This window comes from Galendromus occidentalis, unplaced genomic scaffold, assembly GCF_000255335.2.
Source record: "Galendromus occidentalis unplaced genomic scaffold, Mocc_1.1 scf7180000077470, whole genome shotgun sequence".
In the NCBI taxonomy this organism is placed as follows: domain Eukaryota; kingdom Metazoa; phylum Arthropoda; class Arachnida; order Mesostigmata; family Phytoseiidae; genus Galendromus; species Galendromus occidentalis.
The window spans coordinates 496887-512961 of record NW_003805458.1 but is presented as its reverse complement, the minus strand read 5'-3'; the positions used below and the strand labels follow the sequence as shown (position 1 = coordinate 512961).

The window sequence follows — 16075 nt, the reverse complement described above, 5'->3', positions numbered from 1 at the left end:
TTCACCGATCAGTTTCCTCGAAACGATCAATCTCCGTCGTTGAACTCTGTCCGATCAACGCGAAGCGCCAACGATAACTCGCTAATCGAGCGTTTCAGCGGAACTTTCTGACGTTCCGATTCTGATCAAAAAATTTCCCGCCCGACTCAGGTGCTGCACTTCACCCCTGTGAAGCGGATCCGTATCCCTATCGCAGAGTCTACGTTATTTGAACCGATTGAATGTAGCGAAGGAGTGGAATTTCTTCATGGTCTGGGATCATTGGTTATCTTATATGGAGAAAAAATGGACCCGCGAGTCTTTATTCGGTCTCTGAGGACGCCGTGTGGCTGAGGTTGTGCTGTCTGCGACGACTACGGCGGCGGCGGCGGCAGCGGCTACGGGGGCCCCCGAAGAACATCTGCCCCGCGAAGGCATTCGGCTAGCGATGAGACCGTTCCTGATCAACTCTCTTTGCACAATCCGAGATTGAAAGATCTTCTGGAATCCGCTGACTTCCGCATCGAGGTCACGGAGTACTGGGAACAGGTGCGAAGAAGATTTTGGAAATAGAGTGGTCATCGTCGGTCCTTCGCGACAATTCGAGCTCCGAGGCACCGGGTGCTTGAGATAATCATTCTCATCGGGAATGGATCTCTTCAAAAAACGTGACATACGGTCCCTGCGGCTTTTTGTTCGCAAGCGATGAATCCGCCGTTCCGTGGTGAGCACCACGACAGCGATGAGGAAAAAGGCTTCCACCAGATCGGACCGCTAGACGAGAAGCAACGGGCACTTGTCAATTTTCTGGTATCCGACGGAATCCAGACAGTCACAGCTACAGAAACGCGAGGAATTTCAAGTGGAATTTGGTTGATACAGAGGGAGCACGAGCGGTGCTGTCAGATATGGAAAATAAATCTCTCCGGCAGTCAGAAGATGGGATTCTTTTGCGCTGGAAAATCTCGATTGACTTATTGTCGCTGGAGCGATATGCCTCTGCCTGATTGGAGAAGGCGCTCCCCGTGATGATCAGCAGAAGAAATCTGGCTCTGTAAATAAACCCATCGTACTCCATGGAGTTTTCCCAAATTTTCTTTGGAGGTGAAAACTCAATCATTTGTCCGATACCGCTCAACTATCGAGTGGCGGATGTATCCCACGAAGATGTTTCATATAGGTACTATAGATACTTGATAATCAACAAAGCTTGAGCGGGTGCGAGCACGGACCTCGATACTTTTAATTAATGCTGACCCGAACAAGATAAGCGATATCGGAATCAGACGAGCGTGAATCCGATCCCGTTGAAAATATCAGTCGCGATCGGACGAGCTCAGTGGTTCGGGCCGGATTGAGCGAGTCCGTGCGAGTTTTTGAGATAAGAGCATGACTCCGAAGCGCCGCATGAATCACCCGAACTCTCCCTCTCTCTCGAACACCGAGAGCCGAATTGTTCATGATGATCATGTGATTACTCATCATCAATCATATTATGAAACCATGATCTTTTTGCCACAATTGGCCCGTGAACGAATACGCAAGCAGGTTCATGAGTTCGGATCGTATCAAGTTCCGTTTGATCTCGATGAATCCGATCGTATAGACTCTCCGCAAATCATCGGTGCCGAAGTCTCGCAAACTTAGAATTGGTCGAAACCGTCCCCCGTCGGACAAACCAACGGGAGAAACCCAAAAATCGCACGTCATTGAAAGTATGCTCTTCCTAATCGATGGGAAATTTCAGTTATGGACTCCCAGGCGGACGGAGACCACTGCTCAGTGTCCTCGGCGTCTTCAGCCACATCGGGCTCCACTTGCTCCTCGGAGTCGTGTTCGACTTCGTCATCTTCCGAAGACGACAAGGATGAGTCGTGCTCGAGCTGTTCCTCCGTAAGGAGTTCCGGAGCTCAATTCAAATCGGCCGTCATCCAGAGGAATGGCAACGTCAAATTGAAAATCCATAAGTCCGCCCCACCGGGAAGAAGACGAAAACGGGAACGTTCCCAGAGCGGCTCGGGGAGTTCCGCCGACTCGAGCAACAGTTCCAGGTCGAACAGTTGCGGGACGTCATCGTCCCGCGGCAGCAGATCGCCTTCTGGGAGCCGAAGTAGCTGTTCGTGTTCAGGGGTGAGTACGATCTCGGATCAAAAACCTTTTCCCCAGGTTCTCAACGAAAAGTGATCAGTGGGACCATGTCGGACCGTCTCTTAGACCTCACTGCGATGGGGATCCCAGAGAATCCGATTCCGGTTCGGATGAAAGCTTCGGATTTTCATTCGCATCTTGTTCCCTCAATTCACAGAGCTGTAGCGGGACCAGCTCCAGCAGTGGTAGCAGCAGTGCTTCGGATAATAGTCGACAAAGCTGTTCGACTTGCATCTCATCCTTCGCGCCCGATGAAGTTCAAGGCGCAGCTCCTGGCTCGCGGAGTTCGCGGAGTCCAGTCGCCGCTCCAACCAGAGCTGTCTATTTCGACTGCCAGGAGAACCATGTATCACCGGACTCCGGAGTCCAATCGTGCACAGAGCTGTCGCCTCAACCGATTTTGCCCTTTCATCTCACTGAAGCACCAAACAGCTCGCTCCTACAGGTACGTGTTCCTGGAATTTAATGAAATGGGGCTTGCCATCAAATTCGGACGAACTCTAATCTCCACGAGCTTTGCCCGCAGGTCCAGAGTTGGTTGTCGACGGTCGATCCCGGCGCGTTGCCATTGTCGGATCCGAGCTCCGAGCTGTTACATCCACCGCCTCTACCGGACAGTCATAAGACATTAGCGCTTGTCGAGACTGTCGAGAAAGCGCTTGAGTTCTTCTCCCACGGAACGTTCATGGATTTCAACGAGAAATTGGAGCCGCAGTCGTCCACCGAGATGCCTTCGATCAATCGAACGATCGACCTGATCGATATATCCCCACCGGTGGGTCAATCTGGATGTCTGGCCTGAGAAAGATGCATGGATTACGATCGTCAGGAGGGAAAAAGCCAGATCCGGGGTTCTGATCTTGCGTGATCTCGGTTTCGATGAAAGCACCAGTCGAGAAGAGAAATGATGTGAATCGGTCGCAGTATATAGCTGATTGCGCGGGAATTATTCAGTTTTGAGCCCGTCTCGGGACGCGGCATAAATTACTGGGTCGCCTCAACTCATTCGCGCTTTTTTTCAGCGCCCCACACTGCAAACCTGCGTTGCTTCTCCCTCACCCTCGCCTTCGACGCCGCGATACAACACGAGTCTACTCACTTCCGGAGTTCACGGCCATTTGATACCTCACGAAATGATTCCCTCGGAAAGCAATACTTCCGATATGCGAAGCCCTTTCGCAACATCAGCCCAAACCTCGAGTCCGGTCGTCCACGAATTCTATCACGCGAGTCACCAAGCTCTTCAGCAGAGTCCCGCGTCGTTCAGGAAAAATCAGGTGGATCAGAAGCTGACCCACGCGGCCGGTCTACCTCAGGAACGTCAGGACCACTCGACAAAGTACACGCCACAAATTACCGCGCATCAATACGATGCGATCTCCTCGCAGGACGACATGAGTGAAGCCGAGGAATCGGTCGCTTGCAGGCCCAAGCCTGCGGTCCCTCGGGCCGAACCCTTCGTACCGGAACCTCCTCCGGAATCCACTTCGATGAGTCCGTTGAATCACTACGACATGGGAATAGTCGGTCGCCTATCGTCAGAAAGTCCCGCGCCTTCACCCGCACCTACCGCGGTGAAGCTCCGCGTTGCTGCCGCGGCGGCGGCCGCCGTCGAGGATCCGAAAGTCAAAACCGAACAAGGTGGCGACGAAGAGAACGACGATGATCTCAACGACCTCCTGGGCTGCGTAGAGCAATCTATCCGAGAACAGGACTTCAAAGAGGAACCCTATTCCCCCCTGCTTCAAATCCCGCTCCCCGAGGCAAATCTGTCGGCGAGAAACGCTCAGCAAGGAACCGCCGACTGGGGATCCGCGCATCCTTCGAGTCTGACGGTTCCTGCTAAGAAGAAGAAAAGATCGAAACCAACTGAAAGAGATTATCGCGTCGCGGCGGAGCTTTCTCAGTTGGCGGAGAGTATTCTATCGCTTAAGGACAAAAACAGCACAAATCTCGCGCTTCCGATGGCGGTGGAGCGTCCCGGCGTCAGGGACGTCAACCCGATGTTCCGCCGGGAAAATTTCCTCCAGAGAATTAGCGCTCTTCCCGTCATTAAGGTGTGCACTTGCGCTTCCACGATTCGCTCAAAGAAGAAGCGAGCTAACAGGACTGGCTTCCCGGCAAACTCGCGAAAACGCAAAGGATGCTTACTATGCTGCAAAAACGCACCGGAAACGAGGTCGAAGAGGACGACGTCGTCGGACGTCCCGATGCGGGTCGAAGACAACCACAATCAAGACCACTTCGACTTGACAGGGACGACGACAGTTCTGCGCAGATCTTCTCGGAACGAGGATCAGAGGATTGCCGAACCGAAACGGGATGAGAACGAGCTCCCGAATAATCGGCTGCGGAACAAGGACGCCCTACAGACTCTCGAAGAGGAACCCCCCAAGGTTCGATAAAGACAATAATTATTCATAAGAATTACTCTTTCAATGATACGTTCCGAGGAACTGTTCTGTTGTAGTATTACAGAACTTTGGGAGAATCGTCTCACAGTGGTTTCAAGAACCCTGGTAGTCTAGTCTATTTTCTCCACTTCACTCGACCGGAAGGAGAGGGAAAAGTAACAATTTTCCGTTTGTTCCACAGTCGCCCCTTGTGCCGATCCAGCAGCCCAAGGAAAAGAGACCGTTGGACAGATCAAAGGGTGGAACGATCTCGAAGAAGATCGCCGCCAAGAAGAAGCGAACACCGAAACCTCCGACCATCGTGGAGGAACCGCTTGCTGAAGTGAACGACGGTGTATCCCGCGTCCTGGCGGACCTTCCCGAAATCAAAGCCGAAGGGAACCCGGACGTAACTGCCACGGTGGTGGCGACAGCACATTTATCCGCGAATATTGCGGCGGAGTCCGCGATCAATGATGAAAACGAGACCAAAACACCCGGTGACATTGCATCGCTGAAGCGTGGCAGAGGGCGGCCTGCGAAAGCTACTGTTTTGAAGAAACTGCTGGAAGAAAGTCGATACATTCTCGAAATGGGCGGCAAGTCGAAGCCCGAGGACTTCGATGCTCCCAGTAGGGAAAACGGACGCTCCCGACGGAAGACCGCTTTGGAAACGATGGAAAAGATCGCCAAGGCCGCTAAGGTCCAAGAGAGGCCCGACGACGAGCTTGAATCCGCCGAAAGCGGCGCCGAGGAACTTGTGCCGGCGACGAAGAGGAGTCGACTGGCAGTCGAGCATCCAGAAGAGGATTCTACTCAAATCGAAATTATGCCCAAACCACTGTCGCCCATCACGGACATGGACAGTAGTTCTCTTACCCAACCCGCAACCATCTGCGGAGACGACGCCCCGCCGTCGTTTGTGGGCATCACCAAAACGATGCAACCCGAGTTGAGACTGGAAATTCCACCGAAGCCGACCGAGGAAAGAGTACGAGAAATGTCGCCGGAACTAGACGACATGTTCCCCGTGGAAACCATGGCCACTCCTGCGGCCCAGGTCGAGAAAACAAAAAAGCGGGGCCGACACAAGAGACTGAAAACACAAACCGAGAAACGCAAACCTAAAGTTTCCAAACAGTCGAAAAGCCGTCGGAAACACGCCCCTCGAGAGGAAAGTACGTTGGATCAACTCATCGAGAGCGTCATCAGAACGGAGGACGTTCCTGACGCTGACGAGAACGAATCCGAACTCCCAACAGCGGCTGTCGATGATGGAGCTCAGGATGGGATCTGCGACGACGACATCGACGATGAAGACGACGGCGATTATTATGACGACGACCTCGACGATAAACGAAGCGAAGATTTGACTCTTGAAGAGCTGGCCGAACGAAGAGCTCGAACCCAAGGATCTCACCACAAACGTCACCGGCATAGAAAGCATCGCAGCAGGAAGGAGACCGCTGCAGAGGATCCCGACGACGAAGAAGGTAAGCCTCGCCGGAGTCAAAGTGGGACAGTCGAATGCTTCGTGCTCCTGAAAGTTATTATTGGGCAAAAACGAAGGATCTTGGCACGGCCGGAACTCGTCCGGGGAATTCATATTGATTGTTCTTCTTCCAGGACCCACAATCATGGTCACGAAACCGTCGAAGGGGTGTGCCGTCGGCGCCAACCAATGTCATAAGAAGCACGGGAAGAGGCATTCTCACACTCCACCGCCTCTCAGGAAGAAGACCCTGAAAGCCGGACTATTCGCAGACGACAGGTGAGTCCCAATTCCAAAGCGGTCTGGTTGATAGAAAAAAATCATCCGAATAATGTACGGAGTCCGCTCTTTGAAGCCTCTGAGCCCATAGAGCTCTGCCCATGGTCTGGAGGGGCCAAAGCCTCGCCACACCTCGATTTTGAGCATCGTTGATAATTATCGAATCCCCACGATTTGCAGTGAGGACCGAGAAGCCGAAGACGGAGCGGAAACCGAATCTTCGCCGATTCCACTTCTGCCCATGCCCGTCAACACTGGTCTGGATCTCATGGGCAGTACAACGCACTTCCGATTGCCCTACGATATCTGGTATCTTCGAAAACATCAAAAACTTCCAATGAGCAACGATCTTCTGGGCGGAGCCAATTACAAGCGTATCAAATCAAACATCTACGTAGACGTCAAACCCATATCCGAGTACGAGGCTCAGGCGTGCATGTGCAAGAAACCCTCAAGCGACGACGAGGCGTACGGGTGTGGTAGCGAATGCCTCAATCGAATGATGTACGCCGAGTGCTCGGCGGCGCTCTGCCCCGTCGGGGAGAAATGCAACAATCAGAAAATTCAGAAGTTCGAATGGTGTCCGGCACTGCAGCGATTCAAAACGAAAGATAGGGGCTGGGGCGTTCGGTCGCTCGAAACCATCAAAGCGGGTCAATTTATTTTGGAGTATATTGGCGAGGTCGTATCGGACACCCTGTTCCGCAGACGTATGGAAGAGGTCTACAAGAACGACAAGCATCACTACTGTCTGAACCTGAGCGGTGGGATGGTCATCGACGGATACCGTATGGCCAACGAGGGTCGTTTCGTCAACCACAGCTGTGAGCCCAACTGCGAAATGCAGAAATGGTCGGTCAATGGAGTTTATCGCATCGCGCTCTTCTCCTTGAAGGACATACCCGCCATGACCGAACTCAGCTACGACTACAACTTCGAAAATTTCAACAACGACCGACAACAACTGTGTCGATGCGGGAGTCAGAACTGCAGAGGTTTCATCGGAGCTCGGAAGAAAGTGGAAAAGAGCGACAAGATCGACCTCGGTCAGAGCGGCAAGAAATCCGGCAACAAGAAACAACAGCGGAAAAAATCCGCGTCCAATCGGATCAAAGACGAGAAAGACAAAGTCAACGGCGCGCAGTCGAACAATCTCGTGAAGGTTTCGTGTGCGAGACCCATGTCGCATCAGCAAAGGTGTTTCGTGCTCAAGCACAATCTCTTCCTTCTACGTAATTACGATCTCATTCGGAGAACGCGCGGTCTCTCTCGGGGGGTCGAGGAGGAGAACGGAGCCGATCAGGGCAACGAAGGTTTCAGAACCCAGCTGACGGCCCTAAGCACGGCCCGTTCCGTGAAGACGAGGCAGCTTGCGGCAGCTCAAGACGACACTAACTGCGTACGGGCAGCGAAAATGGCGCAAGTTTTCAAGGACATCCTCAACGCTATCCATGCGTGCAGGGATCTCCACGGCAAGGAGCTCTGCCTGCGATTGAATACACTTCCGCCGAAAAAGAAGTTCCTCAACTACTATCAGCACATATCTCAGCCGATCGATCTTTCAACGATCGAAGCCAACGTCGACAAGGGAGCGTACGCTTCAGTCGAACAATTCTGCGCCGACGTTCAACTACTCTTCTCAAACTGGACATCGTATGCCGAACAATACGAAAGCGATCTCGTCAACGACCTAGGAGCTCTGAGAGGAACGTATAAGGACTCGCTCTTGGCCTGCACGCCCATGCTGAATGACATCGCTATGGGTGAGTAATATTCCTTCCCTGCCGAGAGGTAGTTCCCGAAAAACTTATCGGAGTCATGCCGAAGGCGCAGGGAAGTGACGGCATTCCAATCAATCCGCTCTTTTTTATTCATTGCAGATGACGGCAACGCGGCGTCCATCGATCACCGGACGGTGGACTGCATTTGTAGAACGACGTCCCGTCATCTTAGAGTGCAGAAGTGCGAGTCTTGCGACCGCTGTCTACACGAGCACTGCGCCTCTCGAGGAGAAGAGAAACGCGTCAAGTGCGCGTCGTGTGCGAAGCCGCCGCTCCTGGATATACCTCTGGAAGATCCCGAGAAGGACACGAGTTCAAGTCCTTACGTGAGAATGCTCTGCGTAACCAACGGCAGCGTTCTCCTGCACAAGGGGGGTTTCGGCTACAGGAAATCGGACGTTCGCTGTGTGATTCAGATCTGTGACATATTCGTCAAGGATTCGGAAAAGTATGTTCGCGGTTTCGAGTTCCTACCACCGAGTCATTTCCCTGCTTTATTCAAAAATCGGACCGTCAACGATCGCGAGCTCGTCCGCCTACCGGAGGCCACCGCCATCCCGCTCAGCGACCTGGTCGAAGACCGGGTGTGCTGTGTGTTGAACGTTGGGGATTTCAGTGCGGGCAAACCCACACACATAAATTCGGAGGACATTTTCGTCTGCGAGTATCGTCTCGACAGACGGAAACAACAGCTGCTCCCGATCAAAATGCAGCTCGAAATCTCTGCGGGGACTTTTGAGCTCTTCTCGACGAAAAAACCATTCAAGCGGAATACGCGAATCAGAGAGGAGCTCCCGCTGCAAACGCAGTCATCCAACGCGAGGAAAATCGAGAGGGACGTTATGAAAGCTCTGAATGTAAGCAAAATAGGATCCGACTTCTACATGCTCCGTGCTCATCGAGGGCTCCCCTAGTTCGAAACTCAATCCTCCCCCGCCATCTGAATTTCATTCAGAACTAATTCTATCATTTTCTCCCACAGTTCCACCACCGGAAACGGAATTTACAGCGGGTTCTGATCCAACGATCGAAGTTTTTCAACCAGGGCTTGTCGGAAGACCCATCCACGACTGTGAAACAGAACGGAGTCGGCGGATACGCCGTCTGTAGATAGCAGGAGATACTCTTCTCGAAGTTTGAACCCACAGCATAACCACGGCGATGTTCGCGATACCTCAGTGCCAAAGCGGAATTTGAGTGCTGAGTGTACATACTATATGACACACTTGTCGATCTGTAGAAACCTAGATAGCTGGACCCACTGACGCAAGATCTTTCTATTCATCGATCAACGCGTAGCTTTCGTTTCGCTGTAGATTCTTCCATGATTCGATGAGGCTCTTGGGAGAGAATTGCTATCTCTGGGAGGGGGGACTCGGCGCGCTCGCAGAACGTATTTTGGCCTCGACTTTGATATGCTGGGAAAATAGTAGTAAGCTCGATTCGGCTCGTTCTGCGGGAAGCGGCATGATCAGAAAGAGAAATTTTAATATAATAATAACTATATGATAATCGAATCTATACATATGTCCACTGTACAAAACCCCCTGCGAATGCATGAAGATCCCCTGTAATATAAAACCTCTTGAAACCGGTATATGGGAGTTTACGTGTGCGTACGTTTGGATGTTGTTAATTGAGAAGATAAATCTTATTCGTATCAGCTATTAGTATTCCTATTGAAATGATAATTATTATAATTATTTCTATTGTAGGCTTGTAATAATGATATAACCATAGAGCCACCACTTGGATGGATGGATCGATCGATTCGTATCGAATGTCTGTGTTGCTATCCTATTTATTGCATACCCTGTAAGAGGTGAGAGAAAACGAGTGTCCCGAATATTGCGAACGAGCGGAAGAATGCACTAGCGTGCTTGTGTGCGTGATTGAGACCGATCGCCTGGCTGGCTGGATGTATTGTATATTTGTGAGAAACGCTGTCTGTTCTTCACAGAGGAAAATCCCAAATAAGTACAGTCTACGTGCAGCGGACAATACGTCCCATGTCGCTTCTATAATCGTCACCGATATCATCAAATAGTAATTGTGTCTAATAATTGGGTGTGCTTCTCACGATATCAATATCGACATCGAAATCTTCCGAATATTTATTTTTGGCGTCGGGGTCTGAGTTCATAGGCGGCTAGTTGACGGAGGAATTTTCACGCAAGCAAGAAGAGAGAAGAGTAGCAGCTCCTTGAACAATCGGCTTCCCTTATTAGGGACTCTGAAAAGAGATTTGAATCGCCACCATGAACGAATTTTCAATCCGCCAACTCTGTGCGCCCGCCTCTAGTTTTGCTTCATTTGCATTTGGGAGAGCGTGACGTTTGTTTCTTTCATATCAAGGGACGGCACCTATTTTCGAAATTCTGGGAAATGCTGATTGAGAGCCTGTGATGTCTTCCGTGAATCGGTCCAATCGCTGATTTGTAGCTGCGGTCTCTGACCGCGTCAGACGTGTCGAATCTGGACCATATCCTACCAACGGCGTTTAGGGAAAAATCATGATACGATATCGAGTTCGAGATTCTCCGAAATATGCAAAGCCTGAGCGACACAACAACATTTCTAAATCTGTCATTGGAATGAGCACGAATCAGGGAGTGGAATCGATTGACAAAAAACGGCAGTACGTGCTGAGATTGAAAACTTCCCTTGCAACATTCGAGTCAAGTCATCGGGTGCGTCCGATAACTTCTTAGGGACATCAGAAGAGAAATGAAATCACATTTGGCCGTGTTGTACACTCTTGTATTTTGAGGACAGTGAACAGTCTCCGAAACGAGTAGATCTAATCATAGTAGCCAGGACATGACAAAGCTATAGAATTATGTCGAGTAGGCGAATTAAGAGGAAAGGAGAGGAGACTTTCTTGGAAAATAAATGGGAACCCTCGATTGAAGATGCTGAGCTTTCATTGGATGGATGTTTTGTCTCGAAATTCTTCCGTCCCTCATCGGGAGACGGAGCTGATCATGGAGTTTCGCTCGAGAGCCAATACGGGAATCAGCTAAGCCGAGGGCTTGCTTGGCCCGGAAACTAGCGAGAGTGAGTAGGATACAGTGAATTCATGGAATCTTGATTTTTCGAGCGCTAGTTCTCGGAGTTCATTCATAGATAAGCGGAACAGACGACATTCAATCCACCCAGAGTTCACGCATTTTCTCCGGCAGAGCTCGCATTGTATTCTCGACCGTTGTGAGCAAGTGTTCAGCGATTCTCTCGGCTGACCACGTCGCGTCAACGCGGATCCACGAAGGATCCTCTAACTCGGAGTACTCTGCGGCGACTCGTTTCTGGAACTCAACATTTTCGTAACGCTCTTCTCCGTATCCTCCGCGCTGCTTCAGGGTCTCCGGGTCAGCCGTGAGGAAGAACACAACGTCAGGTTTAAGTAGCCCGACGTCAGGCTGGCGGCACCATTCTTGGGAAAGACCCGGCTTCGCAGAAGAAAAGGCCACTCCCGAGAAAGCATACCGATCAACGACCAGAGAGATTCCTGCAATTGGAGAATCGACATCAAGGGAACGTTCCCGTCCGCAGGAGCGTGTCCGCATCACGAGACGACTCGATTCATCATATATCACCTTTCTCTAGCTTCGACACCATTGCATTCTTCTTTTCCCAACGATTCGCGGAGAATAGGAGATGGATCGCTCGGTCATCCAAGTCTCGTGCGTGGCTCAAATATTCGCTGATCACCTGGCGAGGAAATTCCAATTCCTCAGAATCGAGTCAAGGCTCCCTATCGGAATGTTGCAGGAGCGCGGAAGAATTCTCCTCATTTTCTCATTGACCACATTCCGGGAGAATGTTTCATTGCTTCATCGAACTCACTTACCTTTCCGATTTGAGTCGTTCTGTCGGGAAAAATTTGGAGCTCTGCGAGTATTCCTTTGCTGTTGAGGTTTTTGACCAGAGTTCTGGCTTGTGTAGACTTCCCTGTTCGATCTAGACCCTCGAGAACAATCAGAGCTCCTCTGGTAGCCATCCTTCGAGGCTGGAAAGTGTCAAATTCAGAGCTAGATGCATTGGAGACGAAAGGTTCCCGGACTACAGGTCTGAAGCGCAACTTGAAGAAAAGGAACGGGAAGAGCGCGGAAACCCCCGGGAAGTATTTGTTGCTCAAACACGCCGCTTGCGGAACCTCACTGTCATCTTCACCGTGGGAGCTCCCGGAAAGCAGTGCGCGAACAGGTCCGACTCATTCGATTCTTACAGGAGGATTTCCTGAGAGTTTTCCGAAAATCTTCCGGAGCGGTCTTCATGCCGACTGGAAATGGGAATATAAACACGCTGCTCTTTGGGAGCGTGAACTGCGCTCTCCCTCAGGCTTTCGGTTTTCTTACGGATCTTTCCTCCCACAAATCCTCGTCCCACATTGCCGAGCCTAGACGAGAAGTCGTTCCGTGAGCGCGATTCTCACCTCTCAGAATGTTGGTGACGGTGGGTCGGAGTCCGCCGATTCTGTAGCCGGCGCAAGCACTGTATCATCCAGCTGTTCCGTCGTCTGCTCCAAAAACTCCACGCGGCTCCTTATGAGAGCCTCATCTGAATAGAATCCCTTCCTCATCTAACCGCTGCTAAAATAAGTCTCATGGCCAATCCAAAATATATCCAGTCGATTCGTTCTTCAGCCTTACCTGGGCGGATGATTTCCACCCCTTGGCCGACTATCAAAATGTCATTATTGCCGAGGATCGTTGCCCCCGATACGTCCGCAATGCAAACCATGACTGATCGGGCGCAGCTTGAGAGCGTCGAATTTTCATCGAATGTCCACCAGGACACTCTCTGATCGATTGCAACCGTCATGAGAATCTTATCCGTCCACCATTGGACCGAGGTGATTTGTGCGCTGTGCGCCTTCTCCATCGTGGCTTTGATTTCGAACTTGAAGCGTAGTCCTGATTCCGGTTCGTCAGCCGTCCCCACGGGAGTCGGTAGGGTCGGAACGGTGCGTAACTCAGTTATTACCAGTGCGTTATCATCTCCTCCTGTCGCTATGTGACGACCTCGCAACGCAACTGCGTTTACCCCGGATTGATGTACTCTGGTGGCTTGAGCCAAGCACTCCGGAGAGCTCGACGCATCATAACACGTAAGTTCTCCATTCGTGGCAGCGTTGACAATGAGACCGTTTTCGGGTGGATCCGGACATCCAGAAAACGTCTCCATCCGAGACAACCAGAAGCTCTGCTGGTGGCAAAATTCGTTCGGGGTGATCACTTTGAGTATTTCGAGCTTGCCATCCAAGACGTAGTCGAAGAGCCGGATCACACCATCGGAGCAGGCCGTAGTGATATGGAAACGCGGGGGAATACTCTTTTCGATCCGCTTAAGCCCAACAGCCATGTATCTTGTCAGAGCTTCGAGTTTCCGTCTATACGAGTTTTTCCACGGTTTGTTGGAGCTCCGGTCCGGATTCCAGATGAAGTGCTGGTCCATGACTTTCACACTGAGATCACTTGCTATCCACCAAACGTTCAGCTGGGCTCGTCCCCCGCAGGTCACTAGAAGTCTATCATCGCTACAAATTTCTACAATATCAACCGCTTTGATTGACGAAATGTGCTCGTAGAGTCGAATCACGGGTCGAATTCGATTTCCCTTCACTTCGGATATGATTGCTAGGTTGTCCTCTCCGCCGGTGACGATGACCGTTCTGTCGGGTTCGCTCCACAAGGTCTGTACACAATTTATTTTCTTCCTGTGCAACGGAAGCTTCGCAATCTTCGCGAGTTTTTTCCTAATGTCAATTTGCTCGTAACTGACTCCTCCATCTATCCGGTTGGCAGTGGCGAAATATAGACGATCCCGGTGTATACCGCAATCCCAAGGTTTGTGCGCGCAGCCTTTGGCGGTGATGGACCACAATACGTAGTCGGTTTCTGGGTCGCACACGACGAATTCATCGGCGATGAAACCGGCGACCATCAGTCTCTCTTCGAAGAAGAGATACTTCGCGACCCAAGACATGGGGCTGTGAAGCCAGAGTTTCCGCAGAATCACTAAGCGATTCTTCTGCACGTCTAATTGGTACATGCAACCGTTCCTACCGCACGACAGAATTCGGTCCTGCACGAGTTGGAGGTCGGTGGTTCCGTTGCTCCCGTGGAGATGTGTCAGAATGGATAGCGGCTGCGTGGTGTTCGCGACCGACGAGATGGAATAAAGGAGAACGTTCCCTTGACGATCACCGACCACGATCTGAGTCATTGTGAAGAGAATAGCGCACGTCGCCCATCTCTGTTGTGCGATAGGTAAAGCGAGGGATTTGATTTTGATGAGCGATTTGTCCCGTTCACAGAATCGGGTGCAGCACATCGAGCCGCTCAAGCCGGACGTGAGCACGTACAGCTGATCGGTTTTGTGACAGACGAAAGGCACGACGGAGAATATCATGCCACTATGAATCTGTTGCGTGTCCCACACAACGAATTCCGTGTCACTCAACGCGAAGCTCACTACGATGCCTAGCTTACAGCCCGTGAACACATGTCCTTCCGAGTGTCCCAACACGTTGTAGCCTCTGCATTCGGGCAACACGAATTTCGAGTTCCATTTGTCATTGCTCCTGGAATCCATACAGTGTAGCGCGTAATTTCCCTCGGAGTCGCTGGATATCAACAGCCCTCGGTCAATTGTCACGTTTTTAATCACGCCGCACGCTCCGAGATACGGTAGTGTGACTATTGCACGCTTGCTCCTGTTTTCTACGTTCAGTTCGTCGATGTTTATGGCCGCGAAACAGCCGTGCGCTCCACCTATGTAAGCTAGATCTTCGTGGATGTAGATCGATGCGATGCTACTCTTGAAAGGCATCTGCTTCCTAGCAAGAAGACTCCCGTCGGATACCCGCCAGATGCAGAGGTTTCCATCTTCCCCCACCGTCACGAAATTCGCGCGGCCCCAGAAAACGGCTTTCCAAACTCGACTCGAGTGTCCGTAACAGGCGGCGATTTCGGTGACTGTCGCCTGAGCGATTGTCTTGGGTCGGCTGAAGTCGCTGTTCTCGAACTTGTAGATTCGCGCACTTCGGTCGTCCGATGTAGAGATGAGCAAGTTTTCTTCTATGGAAATCACTATAGAAAATATCACACCATCGTGGCCTTTCAGCCGATGCCAAACCTCGCCGGTCCGACCGCTCCAAAGAAGCACCTCATTGAAAACGGTCCCGGCTGCGACGAGAATTTCATCCGATTCGTCAGCCACAATCGTTCCGGAGTAGAGTAAGCAGGGTATTGCGCAATCCGTGGAACCTTTCACTGTTCCATTCTCCAGAAAAATCAGCCGATTGTGACTGACGAGCACCACTTCGCAGTCGTTGAAAACTTTGAGATCCCATATCCAGTCTCCTACACAAATCGATGGTCCTTTTGTTTGTACGTCAGCGATCGAATTCCCCTCTGAGACGAGCTCGATTCGCTGGAGGAAGCGACTTCCATAACAGATGAGATCTCCCTCTTCGGAACTTTTCGCGCACGATCGGATACCATGGACGTTCTGAGAGTGGAGAATCTGCCGACTGACTACACAGTCGAGCGTTCGATCCTTGTAGACGGAGAGACTCGATCCCTCGCAAACGAGAAAATAATTGTTTATGTGGTGGATGAAGTTCACCGGAGCTAGGGTAGCGACACTGGAAACTGGCTCGACTTCGGACGGCGAAGATTCCATAGGACGAACGAAAAAAAACGTTCTTATCTGAGTCGAGTTCGAAACGCACTCGAGGTAAATAGCGACCCCCAGGCTCCCGATAGCCGTCCTACGTCGCTCCGCTGAATTCGAATCGCCTTCCACGGCACTAGCTTCTCTGCGGTGCTACGCGGTTACGAATGTGGTTACACTCCAGGCTGAGTACGCGTACGGAATCCTCAGGACTACAGACGTCTTTATTCGGAAAATTCTTTATTCGTTATTCGTCGTCAATGTCACGCATTCAGCCGCGTACTGAGACTTGAGGAAGGAGAGAGCCGATCCATACACAGATG

At 51.3% G+C, this 16075-nt stretch overlaps 3 protein-coding genes across 3 annotated transcripts; 1 reads left to right on the top strand and 2 right to left on the bottom strand.

Moving 5' to 3' along the window:
* Nucleotides 1-6157: 6157 nt before the first annotated feature.
* ash1 (histone-lysine N-methyltransferase ash1) lies at nucleotides 6158-9186 on the top strand. Its single transcript, XM_029111792.1, has 4 exons — nucleotides 6158-6291; nucleotides 6436-8054; nucleotides 8172-8929; nucleotides 9055-9186. Exons 1-4 carry the CDS (start codon nucleotides 6158-6160, stop codon nucleotides 9184-9186), a joined length of 2643 nt encoding a protein of 880 aa, XP_028967625.1.
* A 1632-nt stretch (nucleotides 9187-10818) lies between these two features.
* Nucleotides 10819-12548, bottom strand: LOC100908458 (thymidylate kinase). Its single transcript, XM_003744511.2, has 4 exons — nucleotides 12508-12548; nucleotides 11923-12081; nucleotides 11669-11783; nucleotides 10819-11580 (listed from the first exon to the last, which is right to left on the bottom strand). Exons 2-4 carry the CDS (start codon nucleotides 12070-12072, stop codon nucleotides 11219-11221), a joined length of 627 nt encoding a protein of 208 aa, XP_003744559.1. The 5' UTR covers nucleotides 12073-12081; nucleotides 12508-12548; the 3' UTR covers nucleotides 10819-11218.
* A 102-nt stretch (nucleotides 12549-12650) lies between these two features.
* Nucleotides 12651-15799, bottom strand: LOC100901497 (WD repeat-containing protein 6). The gene has a single exon (XM_003744545.2). The coding sequence runs from the start codon at nucleotides 15759-15761 to the stop codon at nucleotides 12651-12653; it is 3111 nt and encodes a 1036-aa protein (XP_003744593.1). The 5' UTR covers nucleotides 15762-15799.
* Nucleotides 15800-16075: the final 276 nt, after the last annotated feature.

What these genes read in the sequence shown, in the direction of transcription:
- LOC100908458 (XM_003744511.2), bottom strand. Translation starts at nt 12,072, where the DNA reads ATGGCTACCAGAGGAGCTCTGATTGTTCTCGAGGGTCTAGATCGAACA. An exon ending in GAACGACTCAAATCGGAAAG is followed by an intron (nt 11,784 to 11,922) that starts GTAAGTGAGTTC and finishes TTTCCTCGCCAG; the next exon opens with GTGATCAGCGAATATTTGAG. An exon ending in GGTGTCGAAGCTAGAGAAAG is followed by an intron (nt 11,581 to 11,668) that starts GTGATATATGAT and finishes CTCCAATTGCAG; the next exon opens with GAATCTCTCTGGTCGTTGAT.
- LOC100901497 (XM_003744545.2), bottom strand. Translation starts at nt 15,761, where the DNA reads ATGGAATCTTCGCCGTCCGAAGTCGAGCCAGTTTCCAGTGTCGCTACC.
- ash1 (XM_029111792.1), top strand. Translation starts at nt 6,158, where the DNA reads ATGGTCACGAAACCGTCGAAGGGGTGTGCCGTCGGCGCCAACCAATGT. An exon ending in GGACTATTCGCAGACGACAG is followed by an intron (nt 6,292 to 6,435) that starts GTGAGTCCCAAT and finishes CTCGATTTTGAG; the next exon opens with CATCGTTGATAATTATCGAA. An exon ending in GCTGAATGACATCGCTATGG is followed by an intron (nt 8,055 to 8,171) that starts GTGAGTAATATT and finishes TATTCATTGCAG; the next exon opens with ATGACGGCAACGCGGCGTCC.